The sequence below is a fragment of the Lagopus muta genome, chromosome 2 (genome assembly GCF_023343835.1).
Source record: "Lagopus muta isolate bLagMut1 chromosome 2, bLagMut1 primary, whole genome shotgun sequence".
NCBI classification, from domain to species: Eukaryota; Metazoa; Chordata; class Aves; order Galliformes; family Phasianidae; genus Lagopus; species Lagopus muta.
This window is the reverse complement of record NC_064434.1, coordinates 62,870,694-62,896,072: the sequence shown is the minus strand read 5'-3', so window position 1 is coordinate 62,896,072 and position 25,379 is coordinate 62,870,694. Positions and strand designations below refer to the sequence as shown.

The 25,379-nt window shown below is 44.3% G+C and overlaps 1 protein-coding gene across 3 annotated transcripts in view; it reads left to right on the top strand.

Moving 5' to 3' along the window:
- The window catches only part of LOC125690068 (SAM and SH3 domain-containing protein 1-like), a 522,255-nt gene that overhangs the window by 380,650 nt on the left and 116,226 nt on the right, over positions 1-25,379 (top strand). Inside the window, exon 1 of one of the 3 annotated variants that reach the window (XM_048938018.1) lies at positions 18,694-18,832. The exons of the other annotated variants lie outside the window; for them this stretch is intronic. Within the exon in view, the coding sequence (XP_048793975.1) occupies positions 18,743-18,832 (90 nt within the window). The 5' untranslated portion in view covers positions 18,694-18,742. Of the gene's footprint in view, positions 1-18,693; positions 18,833-25,379 lie in introns of those variants that run through there. 3 annotated transcript variants of the gene reach the window in all.

The following is a 25,379-nucleotide window of genomic DNA, read 5'->3' as shown; positions in this document are numbered from 1 at the left end:
CTAGCCTAGCTGATGGAGGCCTTACAGAGCTGAGGAGAGCAAACGATTTATTTTATATGCCATCTGTTAGTAAATCTTTATATAATGGTTGCTTTTCTGTGACAGCAAGAAAAAGTTTTCTCATGTTCAGCCGGCAGTCTCCGGATCCTATTGTGAGAGCTGCTGCAGGGCCAGCTGTCTCTCCTCTTCTGCTCGTACTCCTGACTTATTTCCTCCCAAGTGAAGGATTTTGCAACAGTATGTCCTTTCTGCAGATTGCCTCCTGTTTGTGTTAGCCCATTTCTCCAGTTTCCATATCCATCTGTGCATCTGATTATGCTCCCCAACGTGCCTGCAGTTCCTTCAATCTTTGAACAATCTAAAAAAGAAACCAGTTAGCATCATCCTCATCAGAAGATGGCCATGCCCTGACTATGATTGTGACTGCTTTTGGCTGCCTGGTGTAGGCTCAAGTACTTCCATGCAGGTTGCTGCAAGTTGCTGCTGAGGATGGCTGCTGGCTGAGGATGAGTCTCAAAACAGACACCTGGGTCACAGCTTTATAAATGTGAATGGCCCCTACACAAGCCTGCTGTAAAAATACTGTGGAGTGCCAGTTTGACAAGGAACTATTGATGAGTACTTTTTGATACAGTTTCCCTGCCGTGCATTGATCCTGATAATTGCATATAGACCATTCTCATAACGAATGTCCCAAGTGAAGCGGCAATAGAAACCCAGTGAGGCAGGAGATACATCTCGTCTGTTCCTCCTTATCCACCAGGCATAGCATTATCTTATTGAAGAAAATTAGCTTTATGTGACAAGAATTTAAATTGTTTCTCACAAAGGCATGTGAGCATGAGATCTGGAAATGCTTACAAACAGTGCATGTCATTCTTTGTTCCCAAGCATTTTTCTGTAAATTTAGGTCAGACTGAAAGACTGGCTGGATTCTCCGTGAAACCTATTTTTGGCCAGTAACTGAGCATTAATTTGCCTTTTCTCTGTCTTCTGCAACATTAACCCTCTGCATCAGTGTGCCTCAATTTATGCCACTGAGCTCTCCAGATTTGTGCCAGGCGGACTTCAATGTCCCATGGCTGAGGGCAGTCCAGCAGCAGGGCACATATTGCGACCCAGTCGTGTGTCACCTCCCTGGGGAGGGAGCCAGACTCATTTTCTCTCCCTGCTTTACACCCAGGCTATGTCTGCCACGACCATCTCCAGCTGCTTTCCCTCAAAGTCCAGTCCTTCTCATTACTTGTAGCTTGATGTGATACTACTGACTCCAGAAACAACCTTTGCTCACCTTGGCTTATACTTGATTTTTCCATCTGTGATAAGAGTTCAAAAGCACCGGATTTTGCTACTTTTCTCTTATCAGTTCTCTCAGACTCTCAATGAGGCTTTCTGCTATGTCTTTCCAAAGTGTGCAACGAGTGTGGATAACACTGAAATACAAATGCAGGCCTCTCCCATGTTCAGCATTCCCATTTAAGCTGTACCCTTCTATAGTAATGTTTCAAGTGTCTGAATTCTTCATACAGTTATGTTGTGCTGGTTAAGTTATATAATTTATTATGGTTTAAGACTTGCAGTTCCTCCTGTTTTATCCTTTATACCGCCTTCATCAACACACAGGGGTTTAGTGCGTTTGCTGCTCTGAGCTGCTGATTGTTCTTTTCCCTCTTATGACCTTAAAATGAACCTCAGTATCTCTTCTCCCTTCTTGCCCTCTTCACAGCTTGTACTTTTTTTCCTCCTTTGAACCACTTCCCTAGGGTTTGACTGTTGCCCACACTGTTTTGGCTGAGAGGGAAGAATTTAGGTCACTCTCTTTGTGTTTTTGTTTTGTTTTTTTTTTTCTTTCTTCACTAGATAGTTAACAGCAGAATAGCGAGGAATCATTATCCCTTTTATCAAAGAAGTCAAAGTACTCTTGGCAGTATCCTCTGCATAGCCACGCATTCATCCCTGGAGTCTCTGTGTGCAAGCATCTCTCTTTCTGCCTGTTCTTTTACACCCAGCATGGTTGACTCTAAGGTGATGCTTCAGGAGCCTCCTGCACCTTCACCTTTATGCCCATTTCTTTTCTATATTTGTGCTTCATTCCCTAGGAATTCATGCTTTCTGCTTACATCCTGTTCGCTTTTTTGGAAATAAGCTTCTTGCCCCTCCAGAAAGAGGCCAGAACTATGGAAGGAGGAGCAGGAGAGCCTTGCAGTGGCTTCTCAGTGGGGCTGGGAGGCTCTGGGTTCCCCTTCAGCCTGCCTGGGCTTTTCTGCAGCGGTTAGGATCTCACTCCTTCTGTTTGGAGGGAGAAGTAAGAAAGACAAGCCTCAGGAGCCAGCCCTGGGCTCCGTGTTCCTGGGGAGCACTCACTCAGAGGGGGCCAGGCAGCAAAAGCAGCAATTTGGATTTCTTGGGCAGTCTCACATGGATAAATCTCTTTGTGGAAGGAAGAAGGGAGAAGAACAGCCATTCCTCATCAGAGCTGCCATGGAGGAGGGGGGCAATGCAGCATGTACAGAACTTTCTATTTTGCAACCTCTCTCTTCCTTTGCCCAACTCACACGCCGTCCCTGGGCATACGCCAGCTGGAGGTCAACAAAGGGAACAAAAGGAGACCAACAAAGGGAGCTTTCTGCTGGCTTTGGCAGGCAGCACCAAGAGGTTTAGGGTTTCCAAAGGTGCTGGAAGGCCACCCGGCTCCTTCAGAAGTGTCCTCAGCCTCTGCCTGCAGAAGCAGTGTGCAGCTGAAGTGCTGGCTTGCTGAGTGCCCTCCAAGTCGGTAAAAGTGCATACGTATGCAGAAAGGCTTCTCCCAGAAAGGTTGGGTTTGTTTTTGTAATCCATTGGAAAAGCCAATCCTGCTGGTTTAATAGATCTAGCTTAGTAACTGCCATGCTTGTTTACTCAAAACACCCTGCAGTGCTTGTACCTCTTTACGCTTCCTATAATGAAGCAGGGCTGGGACCGTTCCTCACATACTGTAGCAGGCACTTAGCAGGCAGGAACTCAGCTGGATCTGTGCTGCAGCCTCCCTATGCAGCAGGTGGCCGTAACAATAGGGGTGAGCATAGCCCCTTGGCCATAGGTACAGCTGCCCAAGGGGTGGGGGTAGAGCCTGGTGCATAGGAGCAGGTTGGAGCTCAGCAGGGAGGCTGTGATGGTGTGTATTGTGATTCATCACTGATCTGATACCGTCAGTCACCTCGGTCATTTCTGACTAGTTGAAACTCAGCAGAAGTGATTTTACTTTGTCATATTTCTAAACTGAGTAGATGCAAATCCATGTGGTGAATGTATAGCTGTTAAAAACCAGAAGTGTTCTTAATTGCTTTACAAGGACTTCCTTAACGTACTTAATGAATCCTCAAAACTCCATGAACAGAAGCAATGTATTAGAAATTCATGGTGAATTTATGGTGCTTGTTACCTGGATTGCTGCTTGTAAATGAGAGAAGGTTGCTTCTTTCTGAGAAGATTGGCAATAGAATTTTCAACTGCAATTCATTTCCTCCACTGATACTGTATCATAGAATCAAAGAATGGTTTGGGTTGGAAGGGACCTTTAAGATCATCTAGTTCTAACGCCCCTGCTAAAGGCAAGGACACCTCCCTCTACACTAGGCTGCTCAAAGCTCCATCCAACCTGGCCTTGAATGCTTCCAGGGAGGGGGCATCCACAGCCTTGCTGAGCAACATGTTCCAGTGTCTCACCACCCTCAAACATAAGGAAGTGACTTCAGTAGTGAGGTGACTCTAAATGTTGCATTCCTCTTTCTCCTCTTTCCACATTTTGGTATATAGTTTTCAACAGGGAAGGGTAATATGAAATCCAGAAATGTGAGAGAGCCTGAAATGAAGACAGATAAAATTCTATTGTGATTATCATAAATGTAGGTTTGCGTGGTTGTGGCTGAATATTCTGTGGTTCTTCGTCTTTAGTGCTTGTGCCAACAAAATCATTATGTTGTAGGGTCAGCTTCACCTATAATCATCATTAAATTAATTTTACATGGAAAATATGATTAAAATGTGACTGCTTGTCACTGTGCTCCAGTCCAGAAAGTCACTGTGCTGCTGATAAAGTTATCTGAATTACTGGCATCTTTTAGTTCTACCATATCATGTTTCCTTACAAAAAGGTTTTGCTTTCACCTCCAAAATATTTGTTATTTCAGTTCATTTGCCCGTGAAACTACATTTTGCAAGCACTGTGTAGGACTCAAGTGTCACTTTCCAGCTAACACTCCCACGTCCTCACATGGTTTGAGGCTTTATTGCAGAGCATTTCCCCTTCCCAGTCACAAGAGTCTGCTTACAGCTGGGTGTTTTCTGTGGTTGTTGCTGTAATGTTTTTAACAGGTTTATTTCTGTTGTGTCTGGTTGTATGAAAAGTGTCCAGCCAAACAGATGAATTCTTAAGATATCTGTGCTTCCTTAGATTCATGGAACGTGTGATGAGCAGCCTGGGCTGGTCCATGGCTGTTTACATCCTGGTCCGGCCAGCAGTGCCCTGGACTGGGACTCAGGAAGACCACAATTTCCTTTTTGGTTCTGCAGCTGATTTCCCGTATTTCCCAATGCAAATCATTTCATTTCAGTGCATCCTCATCTTCTATTTCTGACTCAGATATACTGTGAACTTTCCCTTACTCTATACAGAGTGTTTACTAGAATACGGATCTTGTTTTGTAGGCAAGTAGCCCAAGTCATTCTGCAGTAGACACTAAACACGTGCTAAAAGCTGAATAATATATGCAATAACAAAGCATGCTTAGAAAATGGAACAACAGAAAAGGTCTTTTTGGGCAAACATTTGTCAGGAAAAATTTGCCCGTGATTCCACTACCTGTCATTTCCTGTTCCTGGATTTATTCTGCATTAGTTGTTTCTAGACTTTCCAGAGCCTTAAGTGTAGAGAAAAGCTCTCTTTTTACTTGGCATGTTCCTCTGACTTTGGCAACGCCAACTTTGATAGCACTGTCATTCATTATTACCACAAGACTTTTAACATCTCAAATTGTGGACTATTGGCATCGTGAAAGTTCGGGCAGTGAGAGCCAGTCGCTTAGGAAAGAGAAAGCTCTCTTTCACAGTTGCCAAGGTAATTGTCAGCAATGATAAAGTCAGAGCACTGATGATCTTAGATCACAGCTGTTTGTTTTTAACATAGACGATAGTCAAACCAAGGGGGAAAAAAAGCTATTTTCAGAAGCTGTGGTTATTGCTTTATATCCCTGTCAACATTCATTTTCCATTTCTTCTGCAAATTGGATTCATTTTCTGACATTTGAAATCAAGCATAAGCAGCTAGCATAGAGAGGTCGGGGAAGGTAGTGCTGGGATTCCAAGGGAGACCTTGTCTTTCTTTAATGCAACAGGAACAAGGGAATGGCTCTTCCCTGGTCCCATCTGGATTAGAGGGGTGAAAGGAAATGTCTGGTGACTTTGTCCCCCTTCCAGAAAGTGTTCTCGTTCAGGGGAAGTGAGTGGGAGATTCATAGTTTACATGGTGCCTTTGCAACAGACAAACCTAGAATTTGCTAGGAACTGATCTAGGCCCTCTTGACAGGGAAATGAAGTATTTCAAGAGTAAGTTGCCAAGTGCAGTCCTCTTTAAACACTTGCATTGGGAGGGGGGCATGTTTTCCTAAAAGTGCGAACTTTGGGTACAGTTATTGCAGCTTTAAAGCTACAGAAAATCTCAGTCTGACTTTTGTGGTAAGACATTTAGGGGTATGATTTTTATTTTTATTTTTTTCATTTTTCAGCCACTGACATAAAATACCACTGCAAAAAATATTCCAAAACTTTTCAGGGGATTTTTGCTGTGGAAAGCGCTAGCACAAGAAGCCCTTTGTTTCACAGGAGTATCCAAACCTGTGGTGAAGTCTTGCTCCTGTTTTTTTCCCCAGACAGGTGCCACAAGCTCTTTGACATTTGTGGAGCAGATGGGATGTCATTTTAACCTTGTATCTGATTGACAGAACCTTAATTACTCTCTTTACATGCCCTGCCTCAGAAAGCATGGGTCATGGGATTGTGGAGAGAGCTTTTTCCTCATAAGCAATGCACTTATCTGGTGTACCACTGGATGAGAAGTGGGAGCCGTGTTGTGAACTGGCCTGAAAAGACTGTGGATTAATAGTCCAGGGAAACAATTACTCGTTGCTGAATTTTCTGTTTTGGCTAGTTGGTCACTTGCTGTTGGCTTGGATTTCATACATTACATTATGCACAGACGCAGTCCCAGGTGTTATTGTAAGCATATGTTCTTATATAAATTGAAGTCTTGTCTCTTTATGCAGTTGCATAATGATGTATGTAGTTGAATATGTGTAGAATGCGTGAAGATGTTTTTGCCATGTTGTCTCAAGGCTTTGTGAACGATACATCTCTCCTTGTTTCTTCATTCTTCACAGCTCCCAGAGGTTTGACTTAGCCAGTATCTAGTTTGGAGATTCCAAGCTCAGTGGGATCTGACTTTCAAAAGCCTTGTGCCTGTGGAAGTCTCAGAGAAGAAAGTAGCTGTCCTAACCATTTCTGCAAATCTCAGCACACACTGGCATCATGCTTAAGTCCTGGATGTAATGCAGAATAACTGTTTTGTGTGCAGCTTCTGCTAAAGGTTGTACCCTCCCTTGCAGGTCTGATTTATACAAGATAACCACATTTGCAATGTGCTTTCAGCATTGAAGTCCCAACAGATAGCTATTTTTCCCCCAGCATTGCTTCTGTGAAGAAGCCAGGCAATGATTTCACTTTTGGAAAGGCACTTAGGCTGTATTTTATGGCAACTGTCATTCACTAAGACCAAGAGGGGTAGGAACACCCAAAGAAACATTTAATGCATTTCAGTTGGAGTGTAAATGAACGAACAAAACCCTTGCCCTTGGGCAGCTGTAATTTCTAGGATTATTCCTATGAAGCATATTGAGTTTGAGATTCTTGGCTTCCTTGTGCAGCAGCCTGTCCCTCTGGCAACTGTCATCCTCAATCATATCAGTTACACACTGCCACAGCCACTCAAACATCTCGTGCAAATGGTAATATTAAATGCAGGCCAGGTGGTAGCAAGCTCACGGATAGATCTTCTGGTTGGTATCAAAATCAGAGGATTTCCAGTTCTCCAGGCACCAGTAGTCATTTCTGTGGCACTGGTATACAAAGCATAAATGCCATTTATGGTGTCCTCGATACCTAGGCTTTAATTCAGCAAAATGCATAAATTGTGGCAATGTATGCTTGCTTTTTGGCATTAATTGCATTCAAATATTCTTTTGAATAAATGCTGGCCGCTGTACATAGAGCTTTCACAGACTGGTCTGAAAGAATTAAAACAAACACAAGAAAGTATTAAAATAAATAAAAAGAGTGGAAGGAATCTTAGGAGGTTGTTTAGCCTGCTACAAGCCCCAGAGCAGATTCAGTTGTACCAAAATGATTGCTGGGAGGCTCTCAAGAACAGGTCAGGCAGTGATGAAGATTCTACACTGACCCCAGGCAATCACTTCCACTGTGTGCAAGAATCCTGCTGTTGGAAAACTTTTTCTGGCATTTAACCTAACATCACTCCTGCTGCAATTAAACCTGCTCATTCTTGCCCTATCCCCAACAGATAGACAAGAGTATTCTTCTTAGCAGTGGAAACTTTTACATACTTAAAAGTTACCCTATTCTCTGGCAATTTTCTTCTGTTTAGGCAATGGCATCCCAGCCCTTTCGATCTCTGCTCATAAGCCCCTTGTTCATGTGCCTGCCCTTTACATTTTCTTCAATTAGCCCATGTCTGCCTTGATGCCTGGTGTGTACTGGGTGTAAGCATGACCCAGAACAGCAGCTGGTGAGCAGAGCCAGGGTTGTATGTTCCATTGGTTGCACTGGGCATGGCCTACTGTGAAACGCTGCTCCACAATAAGATGAAATGTTTGATTCATGTTCCATGGTGATTTTCAAGCTCTCTGAGCTTTCTTTTGTCTGTAAATTTAGTGAGCATGTACCAGCCAAGCTGTTAATTAAAATATTGAAGAACAGATCCCCCACAAAACTCCGCTCAGTATATTCTTTCACTTTGGCCTCTGACTACTGGAAACTAATCTCTGAAAGTGTGTTTTCAACCAATTGTGTGTGACTTTATAACGGTATTGGCTGATTGGGTTGAATAAAGTAGAAATCTTATTAAATTCAATATGTATTTCAGCTGCTGCTACTTCTCATCCAGTACCAATTATCTTCACAGAATCACAGAATTGTAGGGGTTGGAAGGGACCTCCAGAGATCATCGAGTCCAACCCCCCTGCCAAAGCAGGTTCCCTACAGCAGGTCGCACAGGTAGGCATCCAGGCAGGTCTTGAACATCTCCAGAGAAGGAGACTCCACCACCTCCCTGGGCAGCCTGTTCCAGTGCTCCGTCACCCAAGGAAGGAAATAAGATTGATTTGACACAATTGTCAAATCATGACAAATCCATTTGGATTTTTTAAACTCTTACAGGAAAGTAGGATAGAAAAAAACTTTATAGAACGTGTGTCTTTCCTGGGATGTTCTAGCCCTCCCTCAGCCTTCCCAAGCTCTCCTCTTCATGGGTTCTCTCCCTTTCGTAACTACAGTGCAAGAGAGAAAACACAGGAGGGAGGCAGCACTCGTTATTGCTGCCAAGATCTTTGTATCTCAAAGCCATGTCAGGGCACTGGTGGGTAAATGTGAGCATATGAAGCTCATTTGAAACCATCAGGCACACTATGTAGCCTCTAATACTTCTTAGTTCTTTGACACCAACATGAATTTTCTGTCACATGTAGAGCCTGTTACAGTCATTTCTTACACAGCTCATCTGTTGAACTTTTTTTTTTTTTTTTTTTTTTACCAGCATATGGACAGTCTTGGAAATAATAAGTACTAAATTATTTTAAAAACAGCTTCTGTCCTGCTAAAGTCTTTGGATGCATTTGAACTTGTCAGATATCAGAATCATGTGTATGGTTGGGAGTGCTACAAACAACTGGGTCCTGATCTCTTGTCTCAGTTCCTTTCTGACTGTGACAAACATGAACTGGGCAAGTACAGGCATCAGAAGGCATAAGCTTAAGTAATGTTAGATACGCTGAAAGCTGTTCTAAGGAACTATACAAGAGAAGAATTACATTTATTTTCCAACATGAGAAGTCCATGTCTGTTAGTGTGATGTTACCTAGAGAATGCGAAGGAATAAAAAAAAAGGCATTGCAGCATTTGGAGAATGCTTGTAGGTGGTAAAGAATTTGTCTGCCAAGTCAAAAAGCAGTCTTCTCTTAATGTCTGCTCATGCCATTTACATATTAAAAATAAATAACACTAAGACATCACATATAAGAAGCACATAAGAAACATTTTTATCTGCAGGACTTTTCAATTTCTATTTACAGAAATTAAAAGCTGGTGAGTAATGAAAATCATCTACATGAGGCCCAATACTTCGCTGGTATCTTATCACATTCTTACGTATACGCTAAATGTCACACATGTAATCAAGGTTAGCTGAGAAATTTTAAGCAAATATGGGAAACTTAGAGGCTGCATAGGCTTTTCAGTCTTCTTAGGCAATTGCTCAGTTAGCAGGAACCTTGAAATTACTCATTAAGATCACCCAAACTCACGTATGTAGCTGCAAGCCATGTGAAATTAAGTCATGGATTGTATCTAGCCCAGAGCCTCTTGGGCTCACTACCCTTGCTGCTACCTTCTCAGTGGTGATGGTAAATAATACAGTGACTGCAGAAGGTCACCTGAATTGCCCCAAAGACAGTGTGTTACAAGTGCTATTTCTCATATTCCCTTCACCAAAACAGTGCATTTCTTTCATTCCTTTTAGTCTAGTCTACTTTTACATATTTTTGTCCTCAATGACAAGTAGGGATGATTTCTAAAATGACCAGAGCTTCTTTTGTATACACAAATAATGTCATAGTTTTAGAAGCCAATGTTTCAGGGCCTAAAAACACATACTTTTATCTCACTGCCCTGAGTTACACCCTCCTGAGATTTCTTCAGCAGACTAATCTTCCCCCTGGTGTGTACACACCCTCATGCTTGCAGATAATCATTGCATCCTCTTCAGACCCTTTAGCATTCATCTAGCCAAGGGATGGCTGTTTGCTTAAATCTGTTTTCATAAATTACATCTTCCAGCAGAAGTCAGAGGAACGTGTGATGCAATTCTGGGATTAAGTGCATCAATAACTTCTAAAGATCCAAATTACAATTAATTTTTGCTAGGCATGATTTGCTCTTGCCTGAACTGAACTGCAGGAGTATCTTTGGCCATCTTCAAACAGAATTGCCTAATTGTTAAACCCTTGCAAATGAAGATTCATTTTTTCTGAGAACTAGCGATACCAGCCTACTCCAGATGTACTTAAATAAAATGACTTCCTTGTAAAACTTCATCAGCACGGAGCCAATGTAAGTAGCTCATTGCCCTTGAGGGCTGTTGTATCATCATCCATGCAGTTGCTTGAGCTGTGGAGGGTAAATTCCTCCCACTCGCGCCACCACAGAAACAATAATCTTTCTGTTCACAAACTTCCCAAAATATTTATTGAGAGAATAGCTTGGAGGTATGTTTTCAGCAATGCCTTAGCCTGTTTTCACTTGTCTCTCTCTCTTTTTTTTTTTTTTTTTTTTGTTTTTGTTAATTACATTTTGGAAGTGGGTTGGCCAGTGCTTAAAAGCTGCAGTTTCAAATGGACAGCTTCTCTTAACTTTAATTAGTTTGACAGGCACCTCTGCCTCCCAGCTGGGCTGCCCTAACTGGAAGCAGCTGCTCTCTGGAATTACTCCCCGTCCACTTCTCTGCCTTAGTGTAGTACAGAAATAATGAGTGTCCCTTCTGTGTATATATAGAGGTAAAATGCAGAGAACTTCAGGTGTGTCTGTGTGTGGGAGATGTCTCTCTTCTTTCTTTAGTCGTGAAATTTCATGAAAATTTACAGAGTGAAATATTTGGTGTGTCATTTACAGTAGAGGGAAGACAAAACATCCAGGTCATATATGATTCTCCACTTCCTTACTAATTCTCGTTAGTGAGCACAGGGCAGGTTTTAGTTTATTTTTCCATGGCAATTTCAAACTGATTTGGGAGAGAGGGGTCTGAATGACCGTACAGCTCAGCCCACAAGGCAATGAAAAGAAAGGCTGTGTCAGAAGAGCATGGGCTCTGGGGATCAGGCCCCTGCCTGTGCTTACAGCCACAGCTGAAATGAATACTTATCATCTTGACTGCATTGTCACAGTCTTGTGAATGCTCCCGACTTCCTCACCAGCTTGGTGTTTTATTTAACAAACTACCACCTGGACCCAGGTGATGTGAAGCCCTCAATTTGTTGCTGTTATTTTAATAATGTAAATGTAAAATCCAGCTTTTATTTTCCAATAGAAGTATTAAAAAGTGACTAAGTGCACCGTGATGACTCAGACAATTAAAGCTAAGGCACTCCAAAAGTATTACTTTAAAAATTCCATTACATTTAAATTAAAGCATAATTTTCCTGACATCTGCAAATTTTTGAATACTTGTTATTACAGAAACTGCAACTGGTAATACAGCTGGTTGCCTGCTACTCACTAGCCAGCTGCTGTTTGCTTTCCCATAAATTATCTCTTAATTTAGGTGTCTGGGCTCCCTGGGTGGTGCACAGGCCAGTGAACCTAAGGGTACAACTCCAAGATAGGAGAACACCCATGTTTTGCTCAGATCCTGTATGCAGGAGCTCCAGCAGGAAAGCATTTAAAAGGAAAGATGGGAGAGCTGTTTAGACAGTGTGAAAAGACTGAGTGCTTTGCATTTGTCAGAGACTGATAACGTGTACTGAGCTGTTTTTAGGGATGGCAGTAAGAGAAGCTCTGACAATAGAGCTGTTCTAGCAGTCCTTGAAAGAAGAGGTTGAAGTGAGCATGTTTGGTAGGGAGAATCAACCCTAGACTGACGCTATCTGTGAGCAAGCATCAAATAACTGCACTGGCTACCAGCCTATTTTTATCTGTGGCTGGCTGAGATCATCAGGAAGATTTTTTGTGTGTGTTGTCTTTTTTGTTGATGTTTCTGTATAAAGTAAGTTCACCTACTCCTTCACTGATGATACATCTGGGTGACCTGGCAGGTAGGCTTAAAAAGTACAAAGTCTGAGCTTAGTGCTGAGTCCCTGTGGGAGTGTGAGTCTGGCTTTTGGTGGGGTGTGCTGCTGCTTCTTCAGACGGGTGCTGGGTTAGCCCTCAAAGAAGCAATTAAGTAAATCGTTTGTGGTTTGTTAAGGTTGGGACAGTATTTAGCTGGTAAATAGGAGAATGGGTGCTCAATGAAGTGTGTGGGAAGCACATGCTGGAGGACTTTGGTGTAAGTGATCTGTTCTAGAAGAGAAAATAGTCTTTTTTCGTTTATTGCAAGTCTCTGCTATTGGCACATTTGTGTCATGTTGACTTTGATGCAAAATTTTGCCAAGGGCAGCTCTGTACATTTTTATCTCTTTCCTGTTACGAAGCAGATACATATATATATTTTTTTTTTCCTTAAGACCTGTATTTGCATTTCATAATTAAGTCCCTTTTTAGCAGATGTTAGCGGGTTTTGTTTTTCAGGAAGAACACTTCCTGAAAAACCTATTACTCTGAGGAAAGATATTTTCCCTTTGAAAGGGAGAGGCACTAAGCCTCTCGGAGGTGTATCCATTCTCACCTCAGCAATCTGAGCTGGTCCCAAGGAGACAGTCCCACAGCAGGCCGGTGTCTGCACACTCCCTGCCCCAGCATGCTACTTGGGTTAGCACTGAGCATCTCTGAAGTGCACAGCTAGCCCACACCACTAGCTTGTACCTTATTCTTGGTTTTATCGTGTGCTTTAGCATGAGATGATCAGGTTCCTTTACATTAGCAGATTGCTAAGAGCTTTAACAAAGGAGTCAGAGGACACCATGTTTGGAAAAAGGAGAGCCTAGGCCTTATTCCCAGTTCTAAGACTTGCTTGCTTTTAGACCCTAATTCTAAAGTAATTTGAGATAAGAGCAGCCAAAGGTCGCAGAGCTAAATAGTTTTGTCTGTGTGGATTTTGTAAGTCTCCTACAGAGAGAAAAAAAAAAAAAAGATTTGTATGCATCTTTTGTAGCAGATGCTTACAAAATACTGCAAGAAGTTGGGTAAGCTCCTGTGAAGTACAGTTTAGAGACAGCCCCCAGACATCCCAAAGGATGCTGAACTGCTGTCTGAAAAGTTAATTAGGGCTGATAGAACTTTTTGTATAAAGTGCTGCAAAAATACTAGTAGAAAATGAATGTTGTATAAATGGTGACAGGAAGTAATCTCCAAAGTATCAAAGGTGTCTTTGCTATGCCGCTTGAAAAGGGAGAATGCTGGGCTTGGGTGGAGAAGGCAGAAGCAACTAATATGAAGTGCGAGAGTCCTGGTACGTTTTGGGAATTGTCCAGACAGCACCCAGCATAAAGGGAGGTGGATGGAGCACTGATCTGTGGGTGGCTTTGGGGTGGCAAGCTGTGCTTGAGGCAGGAGCGATTAGGGTCCCTGGGGTGAGCACCATGCCTCACAGTAACACTGTGCCCTGTGCAGCGGAAGGCAGTCAGGCAGGATGTGAGGCCTTTGTGGAGCACCTCTGTGCGCAGGAATGGAGGATGTGAGCCCTTCCGTTTCCCTGTGACTCAGGAGGTACCTTTCCAGAAGGGCTGTAGTGGTTGCTGTGCACGAGGCTTAGATTTCTTTTCCTTATGAATTGTCTTTCAGATTCACGCCCACTGTTATTGAAGCCTGCCATGCTGAGCTGTATTCATGTATCTACAGAGTGCAGTATCAGCCCTAAGTGCTAGGACTGCTGGAATGACTTCCCTGGGTGTGCATCTCTTTCTTCTTATTTTTTTAACCTAGTAGGGTTTAGATGTCCAGGGGAATGGTGGGTCTGGTGTGACATGGAGAGCTCTGACTTTGACCAGAATGAAGTGATTCATTGTTTGTAACTGTTTTCTACTGATAGCAGTATACAGCCCGAACTCCATCTGGTTTGTGTTGGTTATATCAGCCTACTGCTCCAGCTGCATGGCACGATGCTCCAGGTCATCAGGGGCCAATACATGGGGAGCTGATCGCTCAGCTCTGAAGTGAAATGGTGGTTTCCAACTGCACAGCAAAGAGTAGCTAAACTAAATACTTTCTGTATTAAAGCACTGCTTTTTAAATTGGGTATATTTTCCACCATTTCCTGACTGGCAGAGAATGCTGAAACTTAACCACTTCAAGAACATAGGAATAAGTAGCAGTGAGATGTGGAAATGCACACAGTAGACCTAACCCTTATAATTTTCATCTGTATATACCAAGGGTACCTGATGTGGAGCAATGGCTTGTTTGCTGATGGCTGGGTGTGCAGGACTTGTCCTGCCCTAGAGCAGAGCTGTTCTGGAAGGGCTACCAGCATGCCTGCTGTGATGGGGGACAAGAAGATTAAACAAACAAACAAAAAAACGTGTTATAGTGTGGATCCTATGCCTTTATGGGATGGAGTGTGCAGCTGGTAAGGGTTGTAGTTCAAATTAAAGGCTGCAATGTGAAACTGTGTGTTTCAATTTTATGAACTCTGCCATGGGTGAATAGGGAAAGGTTTGGAAGGAGATACAATCACTGCTAATAGCGTGTTGCATTGTAATTAGCTTGTGTTAAGGCAGTTCCATGGCTTTTGTGGGTCACCTGTAGGGACTAGCTGGAATTTTAATTTCTCCCTTTCCATGCTCCTATGCTCTGTGCAGAAAACTGTTTGTTTATTTCTATGAAGCTTTGATGTTCCTATTTAGACCTGATATGCTAGGCAGGGTGACAGTACTGAGAAGCCTGTGTTTTATTTGTACACACAGAGATAATTGCCAGGCCTCTGAGCAGGAAGTCACTGCTGCCAAGCCATTTCCAGGCACCCACAAAGCCCAGTGACCACTGCGCTGTAGGGCATGACCCACTTCCCAGGGCAGCCTGGTTCCTCCTGGCTTCTTCCTTGTAGTGTATAATTGACAGCAAGGTTGTTTGTGGTGTAGATTTCCTGGATTAAGTCTTTTACATGACTGCCAGCAGTCACAATCATTTGCTTTGGATGACATGCCATCTTTTCTGGTTTGTTTTGATAGATATTTTGTGTTGCTGAAACCACTGCCATGCTTTGTGACACTGTGGTGAGGTGGTTGCTTTGGGACAGGAAGATGCTGATCCTTCCTCTGAAGGGCACAGAGGTTTGCGCTCAAGGCTTACACTCATAAGGGTTGACAAAGATAGCACAGCCGTGTGAAGGCTATTTCCCTAAGCCTGCAATAAAGAAAAGAAGACAAGTTCCTGTAGGACTGCCTTACCTTGGAGCAGGGGTCCTGCTCTGCCTAGCCCTCTGGCAGCAGGTCCATCTGGCTTGGATATAGCAGGCTGCTTTCTGCATTGGCTAATCCTGTCTGGTGTGTAGATGCAGGGAACTCTCATTACTTACACACCCACATACAGCTGATGGCATGATAGATAGCAGGATACAAAAATCACAAAATCACAGACAACTGACTGGATTTATTTCTGCCCAGTAGTGTAAATAGATGCAGTACAACAAGCTTCTTGAACATGGTGTTCTGTGGGCACTTGTGATACCGTCTGGGTAGCTACAGATAAAAATGGAAATGAAAACTGTATTCTAACTTACTAAGCTGAAATAAATCTGTAATTAATTAGTAGTAGTTGTAAACAAACTAAATCCTGCTGCCTGGGCTGCTGTCAGAACAGGGCTTCAAAACTCTCAATGTATCTGGATTCCTGCTTGTTTGAGAAATCTCATGCTTTTGGAGGAGCTGATTTGTAAAGTGCCACTTGGATTTATCACTGTAAGACACTGGCATCATTGAAATGGAGGAAATCTAAAATGGGTGGGCGATATGAGGGAAGGAGAGCAGAGAAGTACTTACTGAATCTTGGGGACAGTGGCGTCTTATGAATGCCTGAAGATGAATTGCAATAGATGCTGTAATTGCAAGGCCGTGGAGGATGATAGCTATTGTAACTTGGATTTGTTGCGATTGGCTCAAGAGAACTTCTTTCTTAAAGAAACTGCTCTTGAAGGTAAGCGATTTAGCAAGAGGTCTTCTTCATCTCCCTTTTTAAAATCAAAGGCTCTGACTCTCAGAGATGTTGAAGTCAACTGGCTGAGGGAAGACTGCCACTGCCATGCATCACATTGTGCTAGTGACAGTTGCTGCCTCCGCAAAAAAGAGTGACCTCATGGCTCAGGAAGCAGCTCTGGGATCACCATGGCTCATACCTGGTTCCTGTACCTGTACTACAAGGCTCAGAAGCACAGTACTCAGGGCTGGCTCCCGCAACTTGTTGAGTCATCTCTGCATGGGAGCAATGACCTCCACTGGCAGGGAGGTGCCGGGCATTGGGAACACTGCCCACTGTGCCTATTTGATCTAATCACTGCTGTGAGTCACAACAGTGAGGTTTGGTAGATGTTGTGCTGCAGCTTGCTTTTTTAAAACATGCTTCCAAAATACAAGAAAGAGCAGCATATGCGGAACAGCGTATACAACAGGTGCCCCGGTCACTTAAATATTGAGATGAACACTGTGCTTTGCTCAGATACTTTGCAGGTAGGCTGGCATTGCTGCTGTATTTGGTTCAGCATGGATCTAAAATAGTCAGTACGTAAATTACCCCAACTAATTAAACCAGTTTGGTGTTATGCTAGTGCAGAGAGACTGCACTGGCACGCCTTATCCTCATACTTCACAGGCTTTTAGGCACATACAATTGAAAGGTCAATTAGCAGGGGTTTTATTTTCTATTTGGGGCTTTTGTTATTTCTTACTGCCAGTAGGTAGTATGACAAGTTACACTGTGTATGTCCTATATGGGTATTCTAATGTGTACACTATCAAAGGTTTCCTTGTCACTTTCTCTTGGCATAATTCTCTTTTAGATTTTCCCTGTGTGCACTGTTTCCAACTCCAGCGATAGCTGTTCTAACACAGTGCTTAGTCTACATCCTTGTTTTGCACAGCAGCTGCTGAGAAAGGAGGCACGGGAGAAGAACTCATTGAGAGCAGCCCTTCAAAGAAGGACTTAGAGGTCCTGATGGACGAAAAGCTGGACATGAAACCAGCAGTGTGTGCTTGCAGCCCAGAAGGCCAACTATATTGTGGGCTGCAGGAAGAGGAAGGTAATTGTCCCCTTCTCCTCTGAGCTTGTGAGGCTCCATCTGGAGTACTGAGTTCAGGCCTGGGGTCCCCAGAACAAGAAGGATGTGGAGCTGTTGGAATGGGTCCAAAGAAGCACCTTTCCTACGAAGAAAGGCTGAAAGAGCTGGGCTTGATCAGATTGGAGAAGACTCCAGGGGCACCTCATTGAGGCCTTACAGTACTTAGAGGGAGCTTATAAGCAGAAGGAAGACTGACTTTTTACACAGTCCAGTAGTGATAGGACAAGGGGGAATGGTTAAAACTAAAAGATGGTTAGATGTTAGGAAGAAATTCTTCATTCACAGTGTGGTGAGATACTGGCACAGGCAACCCAGAGAAGCTGTGGGTGCCCCATCCCTGGAGGCGTTCAAAGCCAGGCTGGATGGGTCCCAGGGCAGCCTGATTTGGTGGTTGGCAACCGTGCCTATGGCAGTTCTAACAGGCAGTTGGAACTCAATGATCTTTAATGTCCCTTCCAACTCAAGTCATTCTATGATTTCAACGAGCTTTTTCCACTAGCAGGCTGCTCCACACAGCAAAGCAGGCAATGGTAGCTTTGAGGGCAGAAAAGGAGCATGAGAAGAAAAGCAGAGAGAAAGCGAGGAGCACGTAGGCACCCCGCTGTTCCTTCATGCTTTCTCTAGAACTATTTTGGTCCCGTTAGCAGATGGTGTCATTTGTTGCTCCGGTTCTCCTGGGCTGGAGAGTGAGCACAGCTGGAGGGACGCTGGGGATGCTGCAGGCCACCCTGAAACGGGAGTGCTCTGAATGCTTAGCCAATGCATGACAGCTGCACACCCACTGATAGCACAACGTTTTTTTTTTTCCCCTGCGCAGACAGGTGCTTCTAGTAAATACCATCCCGAACGGGCAGCTTTTCAAGAGCAGCCAACAATTTCCAAGCGTAACGATGCACGCCAGAGCTGAGAGCTGGCTCGGGCAGAGAGCCGCCCTCGCTGGGCACGGGGCCGTGGCAGGTCCGGAGCTGCATCGCATGCCTGCGGGCTCAGCCCCGGGCCCCACGGTGCTGCGATTGAACGTGCCGTCCCAAACGCGCCTGTGTGCCTGCACGGGCAAGAGACTGTTGGCTAAGAAGTGGGAGCTGCCTGTAATTAATGACTATTTAATTTCATTATAATACGGGGGAGGGGAAGTAGCGCGAAACAGGAGGTTTGCATGGGGGTAACGCTTCTACGCCTTCCCCGAGGAGCACCGTGCCTCACGCACAACCGCTGCCAGGCTACCTTCCCCAGGGAACACGGCATTGCCCCCGGGCAGCGGCCGCAGGTGTGCCCGGACGGCCCTCCCGCAGCACGCCCGGCCGCGGGACCCCTCAGCGGCCATGCGCAGCGGGCGAGCCCGGGGGCGGGCGGGAGGAGGGGCCTGGCCGCCGCGGCGGCAGCGCCGGCCGCCTGGTGCCGGGCGGAAAGTTTGAGGGCCGGTAGGCGGCGGGGCGGCGGCATGGCGGGGCGGGGCGGCCCGGCGGCGGACAGCCGGCGCTGATCGGCGGCGGGACCGGGATGGAGGGGGAGCGGGGCCCGGGCGGCCCGGCGGAGAGCGGCCCCTCGGAGGCGTTCGCGCAGCTGTGGGCCGACGTGATGGGCATTCTGGTGAGTGCGGCTCCGCCGCGGATCCCCGCGACACCTGCCGCTCCTGGCCCGTGTGTCGCGGTCGCTCCGCTCTGCGCGGCGCGGTCGGAAAGTTGCTCGGCTCCGCCGGCCGCTCGCGTCGCACTCCGGGGAAAGCCGAGCGCGGAGCTGCGCTCCCGGAGCCGGCGGGCGCCGAGCGGAGCAAGCCGATCAATGGGGCCATTGTGCCCTGAGAGGCTGCGGCCGCGGGGCACCCGGGGAGTGCGAGCGGCCGAGCGGTCGTTGCTACGTGCGGAGTGCGAGTGCATTGCCCGAGTTAGGTGCGGGGCCAGAAACAAGTGCTGACGTTGTGTAGGTGCTGCTGCTGGCGGCCTTCCAGAGGTCCGGAGCGGGGCGGCCGGCACAGAGTCCTGCTTGTCCGCTTTGAGAGCAAATGGACTGTTCCGGTGTGCCTCACTTTCTGCTTTGAACCACCAACTAGTAGATACTAAAGGGTACGAAGAGAAATCCCGTATGGAAAACTGCTCTGGAATGTAGTCGATGGTAAACAAGTGGGATCCAATCAGAAGTTGCACTGAATTTAACAAAGAGTTAACATTGTATGCTGCTTTTTTTCTTTTTTTTTTTCTTTTTTTTTCTTTTTTCCTCTGTAGACTTTGTTGTTAATATCCTAAATGAGATTTTTCGTCAAAACCAACCAACAAACAAACAAAAGCAAGGCTGCCCCACTGCCTTCCCCCACTGGAGTGCTTCAGTCACGCAGCATTCAGTTTAACAGTGCCCGGCTGCGTACACTGTTTCACTGTTAATGATTTTAATCTAAGCATGCAAGCAGAGTCAGTTCTGCCAGTTCACAGGGAGCGGACAGTTGGTACTTTATGAACAGTCTCTTTCTCTCATTTTCTGGCAGGTTTCAGTACTGCATTTAGTAAAAGCAAAGGGTTATTGGATGCCTGGAAAGGAGTGCTGGAGGAGACCAAGCAACAGAGTAGCACACTGGGGCATGATGCAGAAAAGATCTGATTCTCACACAACTAATAATTGGAATAGCTTTCTTCTGGCTGTACAACTTCTTCTCCATCTTGGGAAAACAGAGCTGCTTACTTGTTATCTTTCTTCTCATAAAACTAAGTGAGAGTCATTTGTCTTAGTTTGCTTTACGGGAAGGAATCATCCTGTGATTGTAATGTTTCTTGTTTATATGGGCTGCAAACATCACTGCTGTTAGTTTTTCATACTTTGGTGCTCTGTATTACAACATAGTCACAAATAACAAAAGCTACCCTTACGCTGGGTTTCAGATAATGACTTATCTGAGGGAAAATGGAAGCTCTCCTCAGTGCGAGTTATCAGCTTTCTTTGTATTTCAGGCTTTTAAAGCATTTCTAGTTTTTTGCTGCTGCAAAGTACATCTTCCTGTGAACTAAGCATGAGCTTATTTAGTGTGTCTTCCTGAAGGCTAGGAAAGTTTCTGTGCTTTCTTCACTGCTCATCTTTTTGATGCTTAGCAATTCATTCCTTTCAAACCTTTGCTGCAAAAGGCAAGAAGTAAACTAGGTGAGTATTTTTCAAGTGAACATTTGGGGACTGTTGCCCATTGTCCATAAGGCCATGATGGTGGCCTGCAGAGCCATTCCTGTGTGTCAATTAAGTGAGTCTTGAATTCCTAGGACTTACTGTGCTTCATAACCCAAAGTGTTTAGGAAGCATGGAGATGGATACTGGAGTGATTCACTGTGAACCAAGAAGTTGGCATTGTGATACAGTGCAAGGTTGGCCCTGGAACAGCTTGGAAGCTAACCAAGGCGTGCAGGAAGAGACAAGGTCTCAAGGGATTTGCGAGAGGGGAAAGCTGAAATGAGGCTAGGAAAGGCGGATGTCAAAAGTTTGTTGGTCAAACAAGTGACCTTCTTAGATAGTGGTCATGGGGTGGATGGTGCAGCTGAAAGGCACCTCAGGCAGAATGAAGCCCAATGTGGGCTGGAGGCAGGAGGCTCTGAGGTCAGGAAATGGCTCAGGACTTTCTCCAGTTTGGTTCTTGAGAACTTCTGAGGATAGCAGGCCAGGCCTGTGGCTTTGCTGTCCTTGTGGCAAAGGACAAGCAGTTTTGTGTAAAAGCAATGAAATGTCTGGTGCTGTCTTCCCCCTGCTGAGGAAGGGGTGGAAGAGAAGGTGTCAGGTTTTCTGAAGTCTGCTGGAGCTGAGTACTTACCCAGGTAAATGACCATACTGGGGTCTGCTCCGGACATAGGAGGTGAGGCCACGAAGACCAGCCCTGCTGGTGTGCTCTGAATGCAGACTGGAGCCCCTTGCTCAGGCTGGTATTTCATTGAGTACACTTGAATTAGTTAACTTAAAGTAGGGCTTCGCATGCAGGAACCTGTGATGACAGATCCCCAGGTCCAGAGGGGAAGAAAATACTATTGAAGTGGTAAGCAGCATATTTTATGGACTTCGAAGTCACATAGCTCTCTCCATACTTGACATATTTTGAGTGTGCTTGCAGCTTTACTGGGGTTTTGCTGAAGTAAGTGTAACTTTTTCCTTTTGCGCTTATTCTAATGAAATATTCCGTAGTTGCAGCTGTAGTGTAAGCACCTCAAAGCTATTTGTACTGTTAATGGAGCTCACTAGATAACATAATTGTGCTTGAATCCTTTTGCTTAGTCTGTAGCAAGCTGGCATTGGAATGTAGTGGTTTGTTGCAATTTGCAGCATCTCAAAGCATTGATGAGTGGTTGAAGTACGGTAAGGTTTTGAGATTGCAGTATATGAATCGCAAGTAATAATGTAGAAATTCTCTGCATCTCTGGAATTCAACACGACAAAAAGTGTGGGTTTTTTTTGAGATGTATGAAACGTAAGATCAGATATTTATTTAATGTCTTCAAACTTTTCATTGCTGAAGTCTGAAGGTTTCTGTGTGAATCTTAAAACAAGTTGTACTATGAAATGAAAACCGTGACTTTTCTTCTTTTTAATGATGTGCTTTCAAAATCTGTTCTGTTGACCTCAGTACAGGGAAGCCTCAGCTGTGCCTTCTATGCTGATATGATGTTCTTCCCTCTTCCTTCCGCATCTGGGGCAGGTATTTGGATGAAATGCTGATAATAATGAAATCACTGGCAATATGTTGATTGGTTCTGACAGAGCAGGGATTTCACTAAAAAACGCTTTTATTTGTGGGAGGAGCTTTTGTCTTCAATGGCCGTGGTGCAGAAGATACTAAGGAACTTGCAAGAGATGCAGTAAAATTAGAAAACTTTCTAATTCTTCATTAGAAAGTGATAGTTGGTTTCCAATTTCTGACTATTGAATCTGTTATAAAAAAAACGAAGAAGAGAAACCATGTTAAGAGAAAGCCAGTGCATTCCTACTGACTGCAGTTTGCTGAGAAGAGTGTATCTGCCTTGAGGACCATAAAGCTCCCCCCTGCGATTCTTCTGGGAGCGGTAATATTTACATACACAATCTAGCTTGCTTTCCATGTTTCAGAGACTATTTGAATTTCTTATCAAAGTAATAAGGGAACAAACCAAAAGAAGGAGAGACGCCAGCTGATAATACTGTGATAACATGTAATTACATACTGGCTAGCATACTTTGGGGAGAGGAATTTGATAAGAAGCCAGGGAACCTGGAAATCTGAAGATGGCGAAAAGATGCTCAGCTGATAGCAGCAACAAAAGGTGCAGGGGAAGTTTATGCTGGTTTCTCCTAGGACTTACAGCAGGAATGTTGTCTCTTCATGCCCTTCCAGCGTCTCATACAAGTGCCTCCACTTCTCTGATGTTCGCTTGGTGCCCAGAGTTCACATTGGCTTCAGGTATAAGCACTCTGCTGTCATATCAAAATATCAGGGCAGCAGAATGGGCAGGCATCTGGGTCCTGGCTGTGGTGGGGCATACATTTGGAAACAGGATGTACTCAACTCTTCTAGTGTCTGCAAAATGGCCATGGTACTGTGAGCTGGCTCCGAAAGCCCTTGGGGACATTCCAGCTCAAAGGACTTTTGTTACTTTGAAGTGTGTTTTAAATTGCATCCCAGTTGCAAGAGTTAGGGTAAGCCTATCAGGATAACTTCTGCTCTCCCAACCGGCACCTCTCATTTTTCCTGTTTTACAAAGCCATGAAGTGGACTATATTTTGCCTTCAGATAAAGGGTTTGGAATGGAGAGTGGCTTTCAGTTCAGATGTTTAATTTTATTTTTCAAACATAACCTGTTGCATCTCCTTCCCCTCTGGTCTCCACAAAATGTTACGCCTAGCTACGCTAATCCCTTTATGAAGAGAGAGATAACCTTTGGTCCAGGCTTTTTCTCACATGTCAGGTCATATAACACAGATGTCTACATCAGGCAGCAAGGTCTTCACAAGATTCTGTGCAGTCAGGAGTGATAAGAGTTTTTGGTTTTGGTGCCCACTTTTCTCTTTCTGAAGGAAAACTTACAGTTTGACTGGCTTTTGAATTACAGAGGAAGAAGTATGGGAGGTTTTTATAGCTCTTCTTTGCCTGCTGAGAGCTATTTACTAGAGAGTATTCTAAGGTAAATTGGAATCTTGAGATATGTTCTTTTTTCTACTGTATTGCTGTTTGCTGTGAGTACCAGCTCCATTATTAGTGTTTTGAAATACTTCTTCCTCATATTTTTTTACATTTTGGAAATTAGTCAACCAAGCTCCGTTACAAGCCATGGCAAGATTGACATTAGTGGTGCTGCCTCCCTATTGTGGATATGAACAAATGGCATTGTCTATAAACAGAAAGAAAATGTAAGAATTGGTGTGAGAAATGGAAAAGTGTTGCATGCACCAATCACCAAATAATGGAATTGTACTGCATGGAATGCAGTGTGTTATGGTACATGTGTTAATTGCAATTTTATGCAGTCAGGTGGAAACATTTCAAGTGCATCTCAGAACAAATAACGTTCTATAGAGTTAGATAATGATTAATCTCACTTAGTGTGATGCCGTCCATAAGTGCATGTAAATTACTCTTGCTGGCATGCCTGCTGTGCAGGTGGTGGAGGCATTGGTGATGGCAGTGAGCACAGCTGGATGGGGTGTGAGGCAGGAGCAGAGGGATGGCAATGTAGGTTGGGTCAGGGGAGAAGAACATCACTGTCCTTCCAACCTTGGATTAAATCTCCAGGACAAAAGCTAGAGCTCTGGCTTTGATTCTGGGCCAGTTCCTTCAGGGCTGCCTTCTCTCCAGAGGCTGTGTGATGCAAAAGAGGATGCTGGAGCACTGTGTCTTCTTGGAGTCTGCCTCAATCATGTAGCAACTCTGCTTTAGGCTCGGTCCTCTTACAGCTTTTTCTTCAGGTGGCGACACAAGCTTTGTTCATTTCCACTTTGCCCATTATCATGGTATTAATGGTTGGTGAGTATACTTTGTCTTGGGCTTTGGTAGGTTAAGAAATACCGGATGAATAAGAAGTACTTTATGATGACCCTGAAAAATAATTGATAACAGTACCTGTTTTGACAGAAAGTGCTGCTGGTAGTTTTCTGCTTTGCTGTTGCGTGACCTGGACTATGACTAACAACTTGCAGCTTTGTGTCTTTTATTGGCTGTGGGAGGAGGCAGAGGCTGTGACTGTGCGAATGGCAGGGTTGCTTTGCAGGAATCTGGATTTCACTTATTTGTGAAGAAATAGACATAGAAAAGGAATGAGGCTTAACATGTGCAAATCTCTAAACAATTAGATTTCTGCTATAAAAGTACATTCTCCATTTAAGAAGTATGTATATGTACATGTGTGTGATGAGGTAAAGAGGCATTGAAGGCTTTTAGTTATTCTATCTTCATGAGGCTTGACTATCCCTGACAGGAAAAAAAAAATCACAAAATAATTTATTAAAACACATTCAAATCCAGGAATTCTCAACACAAACTTACATTATGAAAAATAGCTGCTCTTAAAGCAAGAAGAGCTGCACTGCTGCTGTCCAGTAGCAGGAATGTGAGCCAGGAGTGTGCTTGCTGGCCTTGTGTTCCTCTCCTGGAACTGAGTGGAACGTTTCCATGCTTAAAGCAACAGCAGACCTTCCTTATGTGCCTCTGTGGTTTGTGACAGGAAGTTATAACAGGCTATTTCTATCTGGACTGAGATGTGTGTAATGGAATACCTAACAGTTCAGTTTCTTACGACACCAGGTAAGTTTTTTTGAGCTTCATACTAGCTCCAGAGGCACGTTGCCTGTGAGAAGTTTGAAATTGAGATTGAGAATTGTGCAACCTGCCAAGAGAACAGTTTTGAGCGAGGTTTAAGCAGAAAACTAGATGAACAAGCTTAGGAATACAATAAAACGATTTCTAAATCATTTCCAGGTTTCTTTACTAAATGTTGTACAATAAATGGGAGAACAAGCTCCTGAGGTCCGTGTTGCTCAGAGTGCGGTCAGACTGGAGTGCTGTTTCAGGTCTGTGCTACAGGCCCATTGCATTGTGCTGATTTTACTCCCCTGTGGCCCTGCACAACATAAGCATGCTGTTGAGATCAGTTTATGTGATCAGGCCTGCAGATGAAAAAAATTAAAGTGAAAAACAGGTCATCCCTAT